The 22,398-nt window shown below is 38.2% G+C and overlaps 2 protein-coding genes across 2 annotated transcripts in view; one reads left to right on the top strand and one right to left on the bottom strand.

Annotated features, from left to right (window-relative positions):
* LOC309809342 (uncharacterized protein) overlaps positions 1-22,398 on the top strand; it is a gene marked incomplete at its 5' end in the record, with an annotated part of 71,945 nt that overhangs the window by 17,055 nt on the left and 32,492 nt on the right. The window lies entirely within an intron of this gene.
* Positions 6,218-7,227, bottom strand: LOC309809621 (ATP synthase F(0) complex subunit B1, mitochondrial-like). The gene has a single exon (XM_082630878.1). The coding sequence runs from the start codon at positions 7,175-7,177 to the stop codon at positions 6,374-6,376; it is 804 nt and encodes a 267-aa protein (XP_082487004.1). The 5' UTR covers positions 7,178-7,227; the 3' UTR covers positions 6,218-6,373.

Genomic DNA, 22,398 nt, shown 5'->3' with positions numbered 1-22,398 from the left:
TGTCTAAAGCCAAAGATGAAGAGAGAATCTTGAAAGTAACAAGAAAAATGACACATCATGTGCAAGAGAACCTTGGTGAAATTAATGGCTGACTTCTCATCTGAAATTATGGAGTACAGCAGTCAGTGGGATGACATATTTCAAGTGCTGAAACAGAAAAACAGAATTGCACATCCAGCAAAATATCCTTTCAAAATGGAGAAGACATTCAAATAAATATAAACAAAACCTGAGAGAATTTGTCACTAGTAGATCTGCCCTATAAGAAATAATAAAGGGGGGCTTCCCTGGTGGCGCAGTGGTTGAGAGTCCGCCTGCCGATGCAGGGGACACGGGTTCGTGCCCCGGTCCCGGAAGATCCCACGTGCCGCGGAGCGGCTGGGCCTGCGAGCCATGGCCGCGGAGCCTGTGTGTCCGGAGCCTGTGCTCCGCAACGGGAGAGGCCACAGCAGTGAGAGGCCCGCGTACAGCAAAAAAAAAAAAGAAATAATAAAGGGAGTCCTTCAGACTACATGAAAAGACACTAGACAGTAATTGAATCCACATAAAAAGATAAAGATTTCACCCTTGACCATACTGAGTACCAAGAATATGGAGGAAAAGGCCAGACATACCACACATTTAGTGAAGCTCTACCAAGGACTTTCTACTTCTGCCTTCTAGATCAATAGCACGGTATAGGGAGGAACATTTGGTTTTTCTTATTGGTTCTCACTTCTGGGCTTCCCCTATTTTCTCAAGAATGCATCTACTCACACACAAAAAAGAATGAACACGAGTAAATACAGCCTAGGTGAATATAAATAACAGTATAAATGGGAGTTGTGTGTGTGTGTGTAACTCTTTTCCTATCTTATTTAAATGACAGCTGCATAAAGCAACAATTATAAAACTTCATGAGCTTATAAAATATAAAGATGTCATTTATATGATAATAATACAAAAGAAGATGGAGCAAACAAAGCCATATTGGAACAAAGTTTCTGTATACTATTGAAATTAAGCTAGTGTTAATCCAAACTAGATTGTTTCCAGTTAAGATGTTAATTGTAATCCCAAGGACAATCAGTGAGAACATAACTGAAAAATATATAGTAAAAAAAAATGACAGGGGAATAAAACTGGTACACTAGAAAACATCTAACACAAAAGCAGGCAATAATTGAAGAATAGAGAAATAAAGATATGAACTATATGAAAAACAAATAGTAAACATAGAATAAATGAAATAGAGAATAGAAAAAAAAATCAATGAAGCCAAAAATTGCTCTTCAGAAAGATCAAATTGATCAAAAGATCAATTGACAAACTTTTAGTTGGACTGACCAAGAAAAAAAGAAGAGAAGATGCAAATGAAGAAGGGGATATCACCACCAACCTTATAGAAATAAAAAGGATTATAAGGGAATACTATGAACAGCCAACGAACTAGGTAACTTAGATGAATTCTTAAGAAGACACAAACTGACTTAAGAAGAAATAGAAAACCTGAATAAACCTATAACAAGTAAAGACTTTGAACTAGTAATTTAAAAATATCCCACAAAGAAAATCCCAGGCCCAGATTACTTCACTGATAATTTAAAGAAGAATTAATACTGGGCTTCCTTGGTGGCACAGTGGTTCAGAGTCCACCTGCCAATGCAGGGGACATGGGTTCGTGCCCCGGTCCGGGAGGATCCCACGTGCCGCGGAGAGGCTGGGCCCGTGAGCTGTGGCCACTGAGCCTGCGCGTCCGGAGCCTGTGCTCTGTGGCAGGAGAGGCCACAACAGTGAGAGGCCTGTGTACCGCAAAGATAAATAAAAGAATTAATACCAACCATTCACAAACTCTTTAAAAAAGTAGAATAGGAGGGAATACTTCCTCTTCATTCTATGAGGCCAGAATTACCTTGAGACCAAAACCAGACATCTTAAGAAGAGAAAACCACAGATTAATACCCCTCATAAATATAGATGCAAAAATTCTCAGTGAAATAAAAGATAAACAATTCCAGAAGTGCATAAGAAGGATTACACACTATGACCAAGTGGGATTTATACCAAGAATGCAAAGTTGGTTAAGATCCAAAAATAAATCAACTTAATACACCATGTTAATAGACTGAAGGAAAAAAATATTATCCTCTCAATACACACAGAAAAAGCATTTGACAAAATTCAACACCTTTCTGTGATTTCAAAACAAAAAAAAGAACCAACAAACTAGAATAGAAGGGAAACTCTTCACCTAATACAAGGCATTTAAGAAAAACTCACAGGTAGCACCATACTTAATGGCCAGAGACAATGCTGTCTCCGTTAGAGCAAAACAAAGATGTCTGCTCTCACCACTTCTGTTCTATATTGTACTGGAGGTTCCAGTCAAGACAAGAAGAAGAAAAGGCATTCAGATTGAAAAGGAAAACAAAACTATCTCTATTTGCAGATGACATGATCTTGTATATAGAAAATTCTAAAGAATCACACACACTATTAGAACTAATAAATTCAGCAAGATCGCAGGATACAAAGACATTATACAAAAGACAAATGTATTTCTATACACTATCAATGAACAATCCAAATGAAATTAAGAAAGCTATTGTATTTTCAATAGCATCAAAAAGAATAAAATACTTCTGGATAAATTTAACAAAAGAAGTGTAAAATTTGTACACTGCAAACTACAAAGTATTTTGTACAAAGCTACAAAATAGTATTAGAAAGAAATTTAAAACTTAGGGAACTCCTTGGTGGTTCACTGGTTAGGACTCCACTCGGTGCTCTCACTGCCGAGGGCCTGGGTAACTAAAATTCCATGAGCCGCAAAGAGCAGCCAAAAAAAAAAAAAGAAATTTAAAACTTAAATAAATGGAAAGACATCCCATGTTTGTGGCTCACAAGACAGTATTATTAAAATGGCAATACTTCTCAAACTGATCTACAGATTCAATGCAATACCTATCAAAAATCCAAGCTGGACTTTTTGGAGAAACTGGCAAGTTGATTCTAAAATTCAAAAGGAAATGGAAGACACCTGTAATAGCTGAAACAATCTTGAAAAAGAATGAAGTTGGAGGACTCACAATCCTCAATATCAAAACTTACTACAAAGCTAGAATAATCAAGACTTTGTGGTACTGACACAAAGAGAGACATATATACCCATGGAATAGAATTGAAATTCCAGAAATGAACACTTATATTTATGGTAAACAGACTGTTGGCAAGGGTGCCAAGATAATTGGATGGGTGAATTAATAGTCTTTTCAACAAATGGTGCCAGAACAACTGGATATCCACATGCAAAAGAATGAAGTTGGATCTTTATCTTACAGCATACACAAAGATTAGCTCAAAATAGATCATAGACCAAAATGTTATAGCTAAAACTATAAAAATTTTAGAAGAAAACATAGGAATAAATCTTTGTAAACTTGGGTTAGGCAATGCCTTTTTAGATACAGCATCAAAAGCACAAGTAACAAAAGAAAAAATAGAAAATTGGACTTTTTCAAAATTAAAAAGGTTTGTGCTTCAAGTGACACCACCAAGAAGTAAAAAGACAATCCATAGGAGAAAATATTTGCAAATCATTTGTGATAAGAAAATTGTATTCAAAATAAATCAAGAGCACTTAAAATTTAACAATGAAAAAGATAACCCAATTAAAAAATGTGCAAAGGATTTAAATAGATATTTGTCCAAAGATATACAAATGACCAATAAACACAAGAAACTATGCTCAGTATAATTGATCATTAGGGAATTGCAAATCAAAACCATAATATGATACCATTTCATATCCATTAGGATAGCTATAATAAAAATACAGACAATAACAAGAGTTGGAGAGGATGTGGAGAAACTGGAATCCTCATAAGTTGCTGTAGGAATGTAAAATGGTGCAGCCACTTTGGAAGACAGTTTGGTCGTTCCTCAAAATATTAAATATAGAGTTTCTGTATGATTCATCATTCCATTCCTAGATATATACCCAAGAGAAATGAAAACATATATCTACACAAAACTTGTACACAAATATTTATAACTGCATTATCAATAATAGCCAAAAGGTGGAAATAACTCAGATGTCCATCAACTGATGAATAGATAAAGAAAATATGGTGTATCTGTACAATGGAATATTATTCAACCATAAAAAATAATGAAATACTGATACATGTTACAACATGGATGAGCCTTGAAAACATGCTTGGTGAAAGAAGCCAGCCCCAAAAGACAGTAAGAGTGTATGTATATGTGACTGCATGTATTGTATGATACTATTTACAGTTGACCTTTGAACAACAGGGGTTTAAACTGTGTGGGTCCACTTATACATGGATATTTTTTCAATAAATTCGTACTACAGTAATACACAATTTGCATTTGATTGAATCCAAGGTTGTGGAAACTTGGATATAGGGAGGGCTGGCTGCAGAGTTATACACGGATTTTCTACTGCAAGGAACGTAGGTGTCCCCAACCCCCATGATGTTCAAGAGTCAACTGTATATGAAATGACCAGAACAGGCAAATTTATAGAGACAGAAAATAGAATAGTGGCTTCTTAGAGCTGGGGAGGGTGGGGAATTGGGAGTTATTGCTAATGGGTATGGGCTTTCTTTGGGTGATGATGAAAATATTCTAAAGTTAGGTTGTAGTAATGATTGCACAATTCTTTGAACATACTAAAAACTACTGAGTTTTACACTTTAATTGTGTAAATTTTATAGTATGTGAATTATATCTCAAGAAAGCTGTTTTTGAAGAGTGAGTTTGCCTTTAAAGCTAATAATTAAGCAAATTAATGTATTAGTGTAATTTTAGGACAATGTGATCATTTCCTTATGAATTTTATGGATGTTGTAGGAACTAGGCTTCAGAGTTTTTCATTGTAAAAAGAATTGCTAAAGTTTTTATTCTATTTCTTCATTGAGGAATTATCTCTACTTCTTCATTTTACCTTTAGGAGCAACATTAATTATTAAAATCTTGATCTTTCCCCTTTTCCCTCCTCCCTAAGAAACTGCAATAATAGGTAGCTAAATTATTAAGGCAGTAATAACCAGAAAAATATCTGCTAAAGCAACGGGTTTCAGACATTTTTTACTGCAGCTCACATTGAGAAATATTTTATCTTGCCTCCTAGTACATGCCAGTATATAAGTAACTTAAATAGAATTTTCATGAATCAATATTTACCCACTGCCATGTATAACACCCTCTAATAGTTTTTCTTATTCTATTTTATTTCATTTTTGGAAATGCTGGTTGTGACTCAGTAAATTGATTTTTATGAACCACTAATGGGCCCCCAAAAGTGGGTCTGAATCATAATTAGTCCACTTGCTATCAGAAAGTGTGGATTCAGCTTTTTGTTTTAGGGAAAAAAAAATTTGGAAAAAAATCAAAAATAAGTGTATATATGTTCATTAATGTTTTTATGGAAAACAATCTGATGGTACAGTAGGCTGGTCAGGAAAATTAAATGATCTAGGAATACAGATAGATCATAAGAAAATGTATCTGAACAGAGGCAGGAATAGGGCTCCATGTGGATGCTTGTTTATTGAGATAGATGAGAAATAAAATGGGTGAAGAAGGTTAAAAAAAAAAAAGAAGAAGAAGAAGCACACTGTGGGGACTTACCTGGCAGTTCAGTGGTTAAGACTCCACACTTCCACTGTAGGGGGCGCAGGTTCCATGCCTGGTGGGGGAACTAAGATCCCGCAAGCCACACAGCCAAAAACAAAAAAGAAGCACACTGAGACGAGATTAGAGTAACTCCAAGAAAAGCTATATAGCTGTATGCCAAATTTCTGATTACCTTATCACCTTCCTCTTACTCAATCAAGCTTTACACGCTGATTTTCTAATGCAATAATTCAGTCACACTGGATTAACCTGAAGTTTGATTTGGAGGGCTGACAACCCAATCTTGGTTTTTTTGTTTTATTTTGTTTTGTTTTTGTTTCAACTGTCACTTTATTGCAAGATGGTTAAATTAATTCAAATTTAAACTATAACTTGATAATTTTTAGTCAGGTACCAAATTTTATTCAAAGCAAACTGCTTATTCAAAAGTGATCATGGAACAACTCAAAATGCAGAGCAAGAAGGATGAGAGAAACATCTTACTGGCCAATCGATTGTTTTAATTCTCTCATTATATGAAACTCAGACTTTTCATTTTTAGGAAAAGGAAACTAACTTCAGTAGAGAGCAATACAGAAAGACTTTGTCACATAGACTAATTTCCATTTAGTCAGTCAACTGTTTCTAGCTGTCTCAATTGGGACAGATGCATTTATAGAACTGGCTGTGCTTGAGCCTTCTTTGCAAGCAGCTTTAGGTCTGCAATGCACTTGGCAATTGTCTTCTCCTGCTACACAGAGATGCTCTGTACCACATTCTTCTCCACCCAGTTTATCGTGTGCGCTTGTTCCTTTTGACGCATCATATTCTGCACAGAGATGTGATAGTCCAGGCGATTCTTTACCTCCTTGTATGCACTATGCAGCCGTTCCCAGTAAGTAACCTCCAAGGCCATGGCAATGTTATTCCTCTGGACATCAAAAAGGTAATGGAACTTTTGAACCAGTGCCTGCTGTGACTTCTCCAGATCAACTGCATCCTGGATTTGTTTGATGGAAGCCTGTTTCACTTCTTTGAGTTGGGCAGTATTTTGCTCATTGAGTTTATCAGCAAATTCCCCAATAGAGGCACCATATATTTTAATTACATAGACAAGAACCCCTGTTGTTGATATGGCAGAGAAGGTCTCTGCAGTTATCACATATATTTCTTTGGAGAATAAATATAAGATAAGCCCAGTTCCGAGCACGTAGGGTCCTGTTACACCAGTTTTAGGATAAAGGAACTGGAAAAATTCTTCAGGCATCAGCCCCAAACGAACTTTTCCTCCATATTCAGGAAGAGGTGGTACAGGGGCAAGACTTGGCTGCCCTTTGTGAAAGATCCTTGTTGCCTGCAATACCCCTGGGCCAAGGAGGGCTACATTCTTCAGAGAGGGGGCAGCTGCAGTGGCGGCAGAAAGCACCACCTGGGACAGCATTGTCAGGTAGCGTCCACACAAGAGTCCACACTGGGTCTTCACGCCCCAGTGACCGCGACAGGAGACTCTGTCAGGGGCAGAAACAAGGTGGTCCCAATCTCGTTTTGATGACATTTTGGACTTGAAGCTAGTAGAGATCTCCCTTTTGTATAACTTAGCTCAGCCTTAAAAAATTATACCAGCAATAATAGCGTCATCATTTTACAATGAAAGTCGAATTGGAATGTGAATAAAAGTGCCACTGGCCAAGGGCCCCTATCCACTAATTATGTCTTATTTGAAAATCTGACCCAAGTATCTGACAATCGAAGAGGATATCTTTCATCTTGCCATTATTTTTCACAGTTATGCCATCTGGTTCATATAACCAGAAGAAAACTTGGTACCTATATCCAATGAGAGTGACTGTCAGTTCTCAAAACATCTTATTTTCTCTTCCCGAGAATAAGTGACAACTGATCGCAAGGTATAAGTACTTATCATGTAAAACAAGGGACTTGGGGTGAGAGGATTTTTTTTAAGAAAATAGGGTTGGAAGAGCATTTTGGTGTCAACAGATATTTCTAACTATGTTCTAGCAGTATAACCTAGTTTATATTTCTTTGTGTTTGTCTCTGAATTTTCAGTTCAGTTTAACAAACACTTTTTGAGCACCTGCTATATGAAGTGGAATGAGCCAAACACTAAATGAATATACCAAGTTGTATTAGTCAGCGAAATGGCTCTAGCTGTATAAGAAAGAAAACATTGGATTTCAGTGGCTTAATCCCATGGAAGTTAATTTTACCCTCACTTAATAACTCAGTGATGCTGTTTTAGGTCAGCAGGCAACTTTCTTCCACCTGATGATCCAGGGATTTGTGTTCCACCTATCTTGAGTTCCTGCTATGCTCTACGGTACCAAAATCTTTGGCTTCAAGCTGCGTAAGAGGAGGAAGAGTGAAGAAGGCAGGCACACTTCTTTTTTCTTTTTTTTAAATTCTCTTCTAAAAATTCTTTTCCATTATGGTTTATCATAGGATACTGAATACAGTTCTCTGTGCTATACAGTAGGACCTTGTTGTTTATCCATTGTATATATGTAAAAGCTTACACCTCTTAACCCCAACCTCCCACTCCATCCCTCCCCCAACCCCTCCCCCTTGGCAACCAGCAATCTGTTCTCTGTGTCCATGATTCTGTTTCTGTTTCATAGATAGGTTCATTTGTGTCGTATTTTAGATTCCACATATAAGTGATATCATATAGTATTTGTCTTTCTCTTTCTGATTTACTTCACTTAGTATGATAATCTCTAGTTGCATGCATGTTGCTGCAAATGGCATTATTTTGTTCTTTTTTATGGCTATTCCACTGTGTGTGTATATATATATATATATATATATATATATATATATATATATATATATATATATATATATATACCACATCTTCTTTATCCATTCATCTGTCGTTGGATATTTAGGTAGTTTCTTTGTCTTGACTATTGTGAATAGTGCTGCTGTGAACATAAGGGTGCATGCATCTTTTTGAACTATAGCTCTATTTTTAGTTTTCTGAGGAACCTCCATACTGTTTTCCATAGTGGCTGCACCAACTTAACATTCCCACCAACAGTGTAGGGAGATTCGCTTTTCCCCACACCCTCTCCAGCATTTGTCATCTGTAGACTTTTTGATGATGGCCATTCTGACCAGTGTGAGGTGGTACCTCACTGTAGCTTTGTTTCACATTTCTCTGTTAGCGACGTTAAGCATCTTTTCACGCACACTTAAAACTCCCAGCCCAGAAGTGACACCTGTCACTTCCACTTACATTCAACCAGTAAGAACAAGTCATTCAGGCACCCCTGGCTGTACAATACTGACCACTGTAGTCCCTGATTGGGTAGCCACTTTCCTGCAACAAGTTTACACTCGGGAAGGAAGGGAACAAGTTAAAGGTCTCCGTCATTCAGATTGTGTAAGATGTAGCTTCTACCTTCAAAGAACCTTCCTCGGAGTAGAGAAAAAGGTCGACAAGGGAAATATCATGGAGGTGACATTTGAGAAGATGATTCTTGATTGACAGACAGAACTGCCAGATAGCGTTGGTAAGAGGGGCATTCTAGATGGAGTGACTGGCACTAACAAAGCATGGAGGTGGGGAGAGAATGTTGAGTAACTAGTTTTCCTGGAACAAAGCTTAGCAAAGGAGAGAGATAAACTTAAAATGTTGGTTAGGTGAACGTTATGTGAGGCCTTGAATGTTGGGAGAAAGAGTTTGAATTCTGTGCTTCCATTATCATGATTATCATGCATTTTTAACACAAGGGCCCCAGAACAATGGTAGCATTAATCCCTGAAGAATAACAGTCACAGTCCAGACAATACATTCAGTATGAAGGGATTTCGCTTTTTCAGATGGTAACACGAATGACAGCATTGTATTGCATTCACAGGCTGTAATAGATTCCAATATTTTGCATTTGTTTCCATGTGTCTTGGTGTTTACGAAGTACAATCCAAACATTTCCACTTCACTCTTGCTCCTTCTCCCAGGCTTATCTCACATAGTTATCTAGAGATGCCAGGGGTAGCCTTACACACTGATAGCACACACTGGCCGTGCCTCCCCTCAGGTATGGCAGAGGACCTTCCCAGGGCTGGGAACTCTGAATGCCGACACCAAACACTGCACGTTCCAAAAATGTGACCGCCCCTCCCCTTCCACCAATGGCTCAGTTACAATATTAAGGTCAAAAGTGGTGTGTAACTTATACTGAACATTTAATGGGCATAAATGTTTGTTTTTAAAAACTCAGGTGCAAAGAGACGGGAGGGGCACATACAACAGCATTGGGGAGCCTTAGGAAAGTAGTAACTGGACTAGAAATTAAACTTTTTCTGAAAGTGTTTAGGTTTCTGACTGTAGCGTTCTGTGAATTGTGACTCTGATGTATAGCCCTCCAAATCAACAGTGGCTTTAAAATATACCCAAGTTGAACATTTAAAAAATTCTGGGGCTTCCCTGGTGGCGCAGTGGTTAGGAATCTGCCTGCCAATGCAGGGGACACAGGTTCGAGCCCTGGTCTGGGAGGATCCCACATGCCACGGAGCAACTAAGCCCGTGAGCCACAACTACTGAGCCTGCGCGTCTGGAGCTTGTGCTCCGCAACAAGAGAGGCCGCGATAGTGAGAGGCCCACGCACCGCGATGAAGAGTGGCCTCTGCTCGCTGCAACTGGAGAAAGCCCTCACACAGAAACGAAGACCCAACACAGCCAAAAATAAATAAATTAATTTAAAAAAAAATTCTGATTGCAGGTAGGATCTGACTGTCTGCATTGTGCTGCATATATCAGTGTATTTGTTGCCTTCCCTTTTTGAAATAGGGTAGGAAGGAAAGAGACGAATTAACAAACAGATTACAGAGAGATGCTGCCTTCGTCTCTCCCACGGAAATCTTATTTGAGGCTGTTTGACCCGCCTTATTAGGTACTTTGTGGTTCTTTCAATTCCATTTAATATAATGCAGTTTTGCAAACAGTTTTTAAGCCACCGTTATCTTGGTTTAAAATAGTCTAAATAAGTATGATATAAACTAGAGTTTAGTTGTATAGAGCTCTTAATATTATGTACTTAATCTTTTTTGCTTCATAAAATGAGACAATTATAAGCAATTGTTTTCACAATATTTTTAAAATTCACATTCATAACCATTTTCCCCCACTATAAAATTAGCCAAAAAATTTAAAAGATAATATTTGAAGTTGGTGAGGATACTGTGACATGAACATTTTCATTCACTGTTGCTGTTAATTTAAATAAGAACAAACTTTCTGGAAAGTAATTTGGCACAAATGTATCAAGGGTTGAAAATGTTCCATTTGTCTCTATTATATACACATTCATAAACAGCAAAAAGACACTCTCCCCTCAAATAAAACAAAAACCAGAAAATCCAAAGTGTTAATGGTGGTTATATCTTGGTGATAGGATAATAGGTAGTTTTACTTTGGAATTATATATTTTTTTTAAATGTCTCCCTGGTGAAAAAATATTATTTTTATGATTATGGTAAAAATCCTTTCCATCATTTAAGAATATTTATAAAGAATTTTAATAAAATCAGAAGCTATTCATAATATTCAGTGAGAATACCATATTTTATAAAGAATATAATATCAACTAATCCTATATGTACATGTGCATATATGTACAAATATATAACCATTCGCCAAATAAATACTTCTGTTTTCTAAGGCCTAAAATGAGGTACAAATGAACTAAGTCTAAAACCATGTTTATTAATGTGTTAGGATTGTTGGACTATGAATCATGGATTATTTTTAATTAATTTTATTAATTTTCAGTTTTTCTGAGCTTGTATTGCTTTCATATTCAGAAAAAAACACTTACAAATCAAATAGAAAAAAACCTTTACAGAGAATGATTATATCACTCTTTTCACTGTATGGTTTATAAATCACGTCAAGTTGTCAGCTTCCTCATTTGTAAAGTAAGGAGATTAGACTCGGTGTTTTCTAAGATATCTGCAAGGCCTAAAAGACTCAGTCTATGAAGTATACAGCCCCAATACCTAATATGAAAGCAGTGGACTGCGTCTATTGTAAATCTGATAGGACTCCGACCTTGGGTGTCATGATATAATAAACAGAGCACAGCCTTAGCATTAAAGAAACTTGATTACAATCCTGGTTAGGTCTCATTTTCCTCACTTGAAAAGTGGGGATAATAACAAAGTCCCCAAAGGATTGAAAAGGGGTTGAAATGTGTGAAATGTGGTAACAAATCTGAAGGCCTTCGCATGTTGGCTAGCACGGAGTAGATGCTTCCTAAATGATAGTTTTCTCAATAATCCGAGACCTGATCAGTATATTTGCCAGATGGCACGGGACTGCCGTCTGCAGTCCCTGGATCTAAACTGCCATTTTGAACCCTGCAGCTGGAAGTGGGGGGTGACCTTTGTGAGGACCAAGCCATTTCAGTTTGGAGAGTCGAGACAGGGGTGCGGGTGGGACCTGAGTGCACAGCCCGGGTGACCAGGTCTTCGGGGTTCTCTAGTCCTGGGCGAGGAGAACTGGGCAGCACAGGGCACAGAGGCAAAGCCTGGCCGTGTGTTTCCCTTTGCTCCTGGCTTGCTCACCTGCCCACCAATCTTTCTTCCTCCTCCCCTCCTTTCCTTCAGAAAAAATTTAACATTATAGATTCCGTGGCAGTCTCCATGCTTGGCACCAGAGCTTGAATACTAAGTAAAATTGGCGCTGACCTCAAGGAGCTTATCGTCTCATCTGGGAGGCAGAAAATAATAAAAAAATCGCCAACCCACATGATCAGCCCTGAACACAGGGTAGACTGATGGTGACAACACAAGCGGGCTTGTTTCTAGCAGGCTTTGCCTGAGGCCTCTGAGGTCCACTTCAGCCTGAGCAGCACCTAGGGTTTCAACATGGCACCAAAATTCAAGCAGCCTTCTAATTGGTCTTATACATTCCATGATAGACCATGATAACAAAATCTATCTTTATGGCAAGAAAGAATTTCAAAAATTCTTTGACAGAATTTACATTGCAGAGACATTTTTTGGAAATGCTATGTGGACTATTATTCTGTCACAATGGTCCGTATCGATGACATTTTAAAAAGTATGTTCACCTGTTAACTAGATTGGTTTCCGTTTCTGGATATATTCCAGAATGCCTCAGATAAAATTCCTGTGTATAATTACTGCTGGCCTTATCAAGTATGATAGGTTTAGTCACTCCATGGGAAGTGCAAAAGGACAATACAACAGACATCAACAAAAAGCCTTTGCTATGAAGAGTATTCACTGCTTTTAGTATCTGTTTAGTAGTGGAAATGTTTTATTAGATCCACCAATAAAAATTTGGAAGGGGTAGTGGGTGGGCTACAGGACATGGTGAGAGAAGACTTCTCAAAGGTAATTCCCCCTAGGTAATTGTTCTTTCTGACAGAAGTAGATTTTGCTCCAGCGGTCAAAATGTGTTTGGGGTAGAGAGGGGGGCACCCCATCAGGAACTACACATGGAGATATCAGTAGCCCGGCTCCTCCAGTAAAGAACTTCTAGGAACTGAGCTTGCCAGTGAGAAGTGTGTGAGGTAAGGAGAGGACGGAAATGAGGCTTATGACCAGATCAGGTCAGGAAGGGTGTAGACCATGCTTAAGAATTAGGAACAGCCACTTGACAACAGAAAAACAAAACAAAACAAAACGCAGATTAAAAAACAAAGGACTTGACATTTCTCCAAAAAAGATGTATAAATGGCCAACAAACATGAAAAGATGCTCAATTTCACTAATCACCAGGGGATGGCCACTGTAAAATAATAATAATAATAATAATAATACAGTAGTCTCTGCCAGCATCACTACTCTTGCACTTTGGGGCCATTATTAAGTAAAATAAAGGTTACTTGAGATATCATGACAGATGAGCTGATAAACAAGACGGCTGCTAAGTGACGAAGGGGTGGATTCGCTGGACAAAGGGGGGCTACACGTCCTGTGTGGGTTGGAGTGTGATGGCTCGAGATTTCATCACGCTACTCAGAATGGCCCGCAATCTAAAACTTATGAATTGTTTATTTCTAGAATTTTTCCATGTAATATTTTTGGACCACAGCTAACTGAAACCACAGAAAGTGAAACCACAGATAAGGGGTGAGGAGACTAATGCAATAAGTATCAGCGAAGATGTGGAAAAATTAGAACCCTTGTGCACTGTTGGGAATGTGAAATAGTATAGCCACTATGGAAGACAGTAGGGAAGTTTCTCAAAAATAGAATCATCATGTGATCCAATAATCCCACTTCTTGGTATTTATCCAAAAGAATAGAAAGCAGGATCTCGAAGAGGTATTTGTACACTTTTGCTCAAAGCAGCATTATTCACAATAGCTAAGAGATGGCAGCAACCCAAATGCCCATCAATGGATGAATGGATGAATAAAATGTGATATATACATGCAGTGGAATATTATTCAGTCTTAAAAAGAAAGTCCTGTCACCTGCTACAGCATGGATGAACCTTGAGGACATTATGCTAAGTGAAATAAGCCAGTCACGAGGACAGATGCTGCATGATTCCACTTACATGAGGTATGTAAAGTTGCTAACTCATAGAGACAAAGTAGAATAGTGATTATCAAGGACCGGGGTCAGGGGAAATGGGGGTTGTTCAATGGGTATAGGGTTTCAGTTCTGCAAGATGAAAAACTTCAAGAGATCCGTTGCACAACAATGTGCTTATAGTTAATTAACATTCCAGTGGTAAATTTTATGTTATCTTTATTTAATTAATGAAACTTTATTATAAAGGAACATCACACGAAGTGTGGTGTAATAAAAAAAAAAACCTGGAAATTTTCCCAAAAAACTGGTAATTGTGAGTTCAGACATGTGATTAAAAGCTGCATTTGAAAATTCATAAAACTTCCTGACTAATTTCAAATAACTTATTGACACATCCAAGGCAAACAATAACTATGATTTGCCACTTTTAAACCACAAAAAGAAAGAAAGAAAGAAAGAATTGGGAAGTCTCTTGAAGGCAATGGGCCATTCCCTGAAGCATTTTAAAGCTGGGAGGGACAAGCCACACTTGCATTTGTCATAGCAACCTCTTGGGAATGTGTTTGATGGATTGGTCTTGGAACGGGCTGGAGCCTGGAGAGACCAACTGAGGGCCTGCCATGGTCCAGATATGGGTTAATGATAGTGTGACCAGCTCAGAGAGAAGCAGGAAGGAGATGTGACAGCACGCAGGAATGCAGGTGTGGCTGGGAACCGCTGTTGTCGTTCCTGAGGTGTGTAACCTTCAACACGGTGCACCTGGGCAATTCTGGGTATTGTCCAGCTGGGTGTGTTGTTAACATTGCCTGGAGAGATCATTTGATTCAAGAGGGCTCCCTGTCAGAAATCACAGTAACTTCTTGTGATTGTTGTTCTATATGACTGGGACAAGGGTCCTTAGTGTGTGTGTTTGTGTGTGTCTTTTTTTTTTTTTTTTTTTGCGGTACGCGGGCCTCTCCCGTTGCGGAGCACAGGCTCCGGACACGCAGGCTCAGCGGCCATGGCTCACGGGCCCAGCCGCTCCATGGCATGTGGGATCTTCCCGGACCGGGGCACGAACCCGTGTCCCCTGCATCGGCAGGCGGACTCTCAACCACTGCGCCACCAGGGAAGCCCCTGTGTGTGTCTTTTTCTTTTCTTCTTGTTTTTCCTTTCTTTTTTTTTTTAACAGTAACATTAATTGATTCACTTGAATGCTGTCATTCATATTCCAAGTTGCAATTTTCCTAAAACCAATTAGAGAGAGTCCTGATTCAGGCAATAATCTCTAGAAATTCAGCAACTTTCCATTGATCTTTCTGTTATCTCCATTCTATGGAATTTCCCAGCAATGATATCACTCTCCAGAAATGTATCCTAGGTGAAACCTTTTTGAATCTCCACATTTGAGAAAAACCGTTTCAGTGAATGCAATGGTTCCTTTGTACAAATACATGTGACTTCTGGAGAGAAGTGTGTCACACACAACAAGCAGGTGAGAAGGACAAGGTCACCTTGCAGTTCAGGTGCTGGGGGTCAGATAGGGTACTTTCAAGTAAGGGACTCTGTCAGGCATACCACGCTCTTGGCATAATTCAAATTTTGACTCAGAATAACATAGTTCTCCATATCACTGGCTTTTGGGATTACTTGTGGACATCCCTGAATGCCAAAGGCCAAGAATGATTTCTTCTAAATTAATCATGAATGACCTTTGGTAAAATAATGCTGCTTGTTAAAATCATCTTTAATATTACAAGTTACAAATCATCAAATCTCTTGTTTTTGTCCTTTGATATTTCATTTACCATTTCCAAGCTTGGATAAGTTATAATTCCTCTAAAGATATCATAACTGTTCGTTTCTGTTTTCTGCTACTTTGGTATGACTTGATTTATATGTTTAATTGTTAAATCTATCTAAAGACTTTTATGTATAATGTAAATTAAATTGTTTTTCAATATTGCTAGCATCAAGAACTAAATCCAGAAGGGGTTTTACTTTCCCATAAAGCAGACAATTTGCATGTTTTGTAAAGTGCTTAGCTCAGTGTAAATGTGAGGTAATCTAAGCCAGAGGAAACCATTTTTTTCACTCCACCTCTCCCCTGGAAAATATTTGAAGTACAGTAGTCACATATCTAATTTTCTTTGAAGGTACTTTTGGAGAGAATCCAGGAAAAACACCCTTTGTGTAACAGCTGAACGTTTCATCTGAAAACTTGGTCTACTTAAAAACAAATTAACTACCAAGCATGTTTAAGTGTCTGTGTTAGTTACTGTGGTACAAATTATATTCAATAGAAGTTTCCTGCTGAGAAAAATCATGAAGTACATAAGATGAATGACTTCACTGTGATTATTCTCTTCAGGAGCTAGAAAATAACTACTTAGAAATATTATACATGAGGGTAATTGCTGTTGAATGGAGAAAAACTGAGGAAAATAATTATGAGTGAGAAGATATTTCCTAACCATCTGCCATTTAAAAATAAGAAACAAAAAAGAAAACCTAGCATGTTTTTCAGAAAGACTTGGAATTGATGCCAAAAGGTGATACCCTAGTGGGATACACACAAAAGAACTTTCCATGAAGAAATCTGAGATTACTATCTGTAAAAGGTCTTTGTAGAGCCATCACTATAACATTCAATCACTTTATTTGACATCTTTCTATAGCTGAGGTGGAAGAACACACCCAACTGAGATGTCAGTCATTGGAAGCAGGAGGTCCCAGTAGAAAGATATTTCCTCCCACCAGGGGGAAAGAAAACAGGTGGCCATGGAGAAAAGCAATCTTTTAATCTCCTGTTCAGTGCATTGAAGAAATATTAGTAAGCTAATAAAGGCCTATGTTTCTGAGCATATATGTAGACTTTATTCAGATAGCATCTTACTGATGTTCTCTTCTGTTGGAGCTGGCATTTTAGCCCCTGCAATATGCCTGTCAGAGTTCTCCAGCCCTGCCTTGGAGGAGCTCATGATCTGGATGCAGAGGAAGGAGCAGCCCCGTGAATTATTCAGTGTGACTGGTTTGCTGTTGTTCAACAATGTAGGAGTTAATAACCAGACAAGACAACAGTACAAGAGATGTGAGGCAGTATGTGATTAAGGACGCAGCTGGACGTTATCTCCCTCTCCTCTAAACTTCCAGAGCACTTTATCTGTGCCTCTTATGGCACCTCCTCTTTTATCTCTGATGTTACTGTTGTTCCTCAATTATCCCCCTACTCAGGAGAGAACAACTGGTGGGCAAGCTCCAGGGCTGATTCTTCTTTGATCCCCAGCACAGAGCCTAGCCTAGGCCTGACTAGCATTGCTTCAGGTAAACATTTGTTATCTTAATAAAAGGAGAGACACAGACAATAAGTTTGGGTGTGAAAGGGACGGAGGGGCATGGGTTTGTGTGAAGATTCTCACGCTGGACAAAAATAGGTTTAAAACAAACAGTAAATGTCTGAAGCAGACATTGTTTTTACCTCTGTAGTGCCCAGTCATCTTTTTTTGTAGTAAGGACTACCTGATTTTCTTTTGGGGAACTACGACTCCCCTCTTGCATGTCCCCTTGGCCTAGACACTCACCCTCTCATGGAGACAGAACTCAGGCAGAACAAGGACAAAAATTGCCAGTGATTCATCCCAGTGGTAGCCAGTGATTCATCCCAGTGGATTCATCCCAGTGGTAGCCCGACTGGGATAATGGAGATTATCCATTTGGTTGGCCATCCTTTGGCAGATTAAAGATGGCTACCCATTCTTGGTCACTCCTCCCTTCAAATTAGGAATTTGAGAGTAACATATACACACTACTATAGACAAAATAGATAAACAACAAGAACCTACTGTATAGCACAGGGAACTATACTCAGTATTTTGTAATAACCTAAATGGGGGAAGAACCTGAAAAAGAATATATGTGTGAACCTGAAAAAGAATGTACCAAATCACTTTGCTGTACATCTGAAACTAAAACAATGTTGTAAATCAACTATACTTCAATTTAAAATTAATTAATTAATTAACTATACTTAACTATTAATTAACAATTTATTAACTATTAACTATTAATTATAGTTATAGTTAACTATTTATTAACTATATTAATTAACTTAATTAACTATACTTCGATTTAAAATTAATTAATTAATTAACTAGGCTTTCTAGTTGTGGTGAGCAGGCTCTGGAGCGCTCAGACTTAGTTGCTCCGCGGCATGTGGGATCTTAGTTCCCCGACCAGGGATCAAACCCGCGTCTCCTGCATTGGGAGGCGGATTCTTAACCACTGGACCACCAGGGAAGCCCCAAACTAGTTAGTTTTACTTTCTAAATATTCTATATCTTTCTTAAAGTTTTTTTGTCTTCTTGATCTAATAGTTTCTAATAAAGGCGTTAAAAATTTCTCACCATGATTTTGAGTTTGTAAGTATCTCCTTGTCATTCTGTCAGTTTTTGCCTCATATACTTTGTAACTTTGTTGTTGGGTACATACGAATTCATGATTATATATGATTCTTTCCTTGATTATTATGTAGCATCTCTTGTTATCTAAGTTTTTTCCTTTACATTATATTTTGTCTAATACAATAACTACTACACTGGCTTTTGGGGAGAGTATTACCTCTGTTTCTGTATTTGCCTTATACCTCTCTTTCCAAACACTCCTTCCCATCCTCTTTTTTTTTTCTTTCAAATTTCATGTGGTTTTCTTTTAGGCATAAGTCAGTGGTTTTCACCTTGGCTGCACATTAGAAATCACCTGGGAAAAAAATTAAAATAAAATAAAATAAAAATCAACTGGGAAGTTTAAGAAAATACTTTCTGCCTATGCTCCATGCACTTTGCCTGCCCCTACAGAGAAATTAATGTGGCATTGCTTGGAGCCTGAGCATGATATTTTTTTTCCATTGTGGTAAGAAACATATAACATAAAATTGACCATTCTAATCATTTTAAAGTACACAGTGAAGTAGTGTTAAGTATATTCGCATTGTTGTGTAATGGATCTCCACTTTGCTTACACCAGTGTCATAGTGGGTAAGTATCAGCCACAGTCTGTAGGTGGCTAAACTCTTGGTCTTATGCTTTGCTATTTGAAAATGGATTCATTTTGTGTCTACATTGCAAAAGTTTAGCAGTGTAGATATCTATTTTTCCCTCAGCATTTTGAATACATTACTTCACTGGCTTCTTTGTAGCATCTAATATTTCTGATGGGAAGACTGTTGCTTAGCTGCACATAATCTGTCTTTTATCTATGATAGCTCTTAAGATTTTCTTGTGATTCTTGATGTTTTTCACTCACCCTGTAATAATTTAACTTGTATCCTTTTGGTACGTAGAACACATTTGATATGAGGATTCAACTCTCTCTTCATTTTCTTCTTTTGGGATCCTCACCATCTAACCTCAGTAGCCTTTAGTTATTTACCCATATTTTTCTTTTCTTTGACCATGAACTGGGTGAATTTCTCCCTCCAGTTCAGTACTCCTCTCTTCAAATATTTCCAGCCTAAAGTTCATTCTGTCTATTGATTTTTAAATTTTAATGCCTATTTTTTATTTCTATTTGTTTCTTTTTCAGATCCACCTGTTTCTTGTTTCACTATTGATTTTTTTTGGCTTCATTTTTTTTTTTTTTTTTTTTTTTTTTTTGCGGTATGCAGGCCTGTCACTGCTGTGGCCTCTCCCGTTGCGGAGCACAGGCTGCGGACGTGCAGGCCCAGCAGGCATGGCTCACGGGCCCAGCCGCCCCGCGGCATGTGGGATCTTCCCGGACCGGAGCACGAACCTGTGTCCCCTGCATCGGCAGGCAGACTCTCAACCACTGCGCCACCAGGGAAGCCCTGTTCTTTTTTAATGGAAGGGTTATCTTCATTGATTTCTTTGAGCTTCATCAGAACATTTACTTTCCAGTTCCTTATCAAACAGTTCCAGAAAATTAATTTCATCTGAAGTGAATTCATGTTCCAACTGGAGAGGTGGGGTTCAAACTCTTCTTTGTTGTTGTTGTTAGATATTTTAATGTGGTTTTGGAATTCTATTTTGCAGAAGGCTCATTTAGTAGAAAGTTTTTTTAGTCTTTTACTTATTTCTTCTCTTTGCCTTTCCCTCCATGTTCACCCCTTCCCAACAACGTATTTTTTGGCACATAGCAACCCACTGGAGTCCCCAGTTTAGAGCTGGGTACGTAGTAGTATTTTGGTATTCCTGACTTACTTTGATATTGTGAGTATCAGTCTATGGCCATACCACCCTGAACACGCCTAATCTCATCTGATCTCGGACGCTAAGCAGGGTCGGGTCTGGTTAGCACTTGGATGGGAGGCATTGTAGACATCACAGATTTCTTCACTGCCTCAGGTTGTGTCTTTGAATTCCTGCTTCCCAACATCTGCACTTTTCTGTGAACCCATACCTCTAAGCAATGGGTGAGCCAGCTTTTTCTCTCAGTTTCATATGACTAGAGAGAGCCCCAGCCCTAATCCTTGTCCTCAGTGTTTTCTGTATGAAGCTGTACCTAAGGGAGCTGAAGCCTTGGACATAGGAATGGAAGACTGGTATGTATACAGCTGTAATTCTGCTCTCTTCACTGTGGCATTTTTTGTTTGTTTCAGTTCCATGGTGGTATTTTTATTTATTTTTTTAAATTTGTTTATTGAGGTATAGTTACATTATATTAGTTTCAGGTGTACAACATAGTGATTCAAAACTTTTATAGATTATACTCCATTTAAAGTTTTTATATAATACTGGCTATATTCCCTGTGCTGTACACTATATCTTTGTACCTTATTTATTTTATACATAATAATTGTACTCCTTAATCCCCTACATCTATCTTGCTACAAACCCTTCCCCTCTCCCCACTAGTAACCACTAGTTTGTTCTTTATAACTGGGAGTCTTTTTCTGTTTTGCTCTATATGTTTGTTTTATTTTTAGATTCCACATACCAGTGATAACATAAAATATTTGTCTTTCTTTGTCTGACATATTTCACTAAGCATAATACCCTCCAGGCCCATCCATGTTATTGCAAAAGGCAAAATTTCATTCTTCTTTATGGCTGAGTAGTATTCCATTGTTTATATATACCACATCTTCATTATTCATTCATCTGTTGGTGGACACTTAGATTGCTTCCATGTCTTAGCTATTATAAATAATGCTGCTATGAACACTGGGGTGCATGTATCTTTTTGAATTAGTGTTTTTGTTTTTTTTAGATGTATACCCTGGAGTGGAATTGCTGGGTCATATGGTAGTTCTATTTTTAGTTTTTTGAGGAACCTCCATACTCTTTTCCCTAGTGGCTGCACTAATTTACATTCCCGCCAACAGTGTACAGGAGTTCCCTTTTTTTCAGATCCTCGCCAAAATTTATTTGTGGTCTTTTTGATGATAGACTTTCTGACAGGTGTGAGGTGATATCTCATTGTGGTTTTGACTCACATTTCTCTGATGATTAGCAATGTTGAGCATCTTTTCATGTGCCTGTTGACCACCTGTATGTCTTCTTTGGAAAAATGTCTAGTCAGGTCTTCTGCCCTTTTTAAAATTGGGTTGTTTGGTTTTTTTAATATGGAGTTGTATGAGCTGTTTATATCTTTTGGCTATTAACTCCTTATCAGTCATATCATTTGCAAATATTTTCTCCCAGTTAGTAGATTGCCTTTTTTAATTTTTTCAACAGTTTCCTTTGCTGTGCAAAAAAGATTTTGAGCTTAATTAGGTCCCATTTGTTTATTTTTTGCTTTTGTTTCCTTTTTTTTTTTTTTTTTCTTTTTGCGATATGCGGGCCTCTCACTGTTGTGGCCTCTCCCGTTGCGGAGCACAGGCTCCGGATGCGCAGGCCCAGCGGCCATGGCTCACGGGCCCAGCCGCTCCGCGGCATATGGGATCCTCCCAGACCAGGGCACGAACCCGTATCCCCTGCATCGGCAGGCGGACTCTCAACCACTGCGCCACCAGGGAGGCCCTTTTGTTTCCTTTTTTGAACTCAATTATATCATTTTGATTTTCCCTTTTCATATCCTATTTATTATTATTGTGTTTGGGACAGGTGTGGGCACTAAAGGTGGGAGAGTTTTATCAGAGCCTGAAGCTGCTTCACCACTTGACCAGACATCAGTCGTTTATTTTTGGGACTTATGTGATCAAATATTACTTCATACCTCTTTTGATTCCTCTTCATACTTCAAACCTCAAAGAACTCTCTCCTCCAGACACTGAATAAATATTCTACTTTGTCTGAAGATTTTACT

Source organism: Mesoplodon mirus (assembly GCF_964341445.2).
Source record: "Mesoplodon mirus genome assembly, chromosome: 8".
In the NCBI taxonomy this organism is placed as follows: domain Eukaryota; kingdom Metazoa; phylum Chordata; class Mammalia; order Artiodactyla; family Ziphiidae; genus Mesoplodon; species Mesoplodon mirus.
Note: the sequence above shows the minus strand (reverse complement) of the source record. Positions and strands in the feature narration are given on the sequence as shown.

What these genes read in the sequence shown, in the direction of transcription:
- LOC309809621 (XM_082630878.1), bottom strand. Translation starts at nt 7,177, where the DNA reads ATGTCATCAAAACGAGATTGGGACCACCTTGTTTCTGCCCCTGACAGA.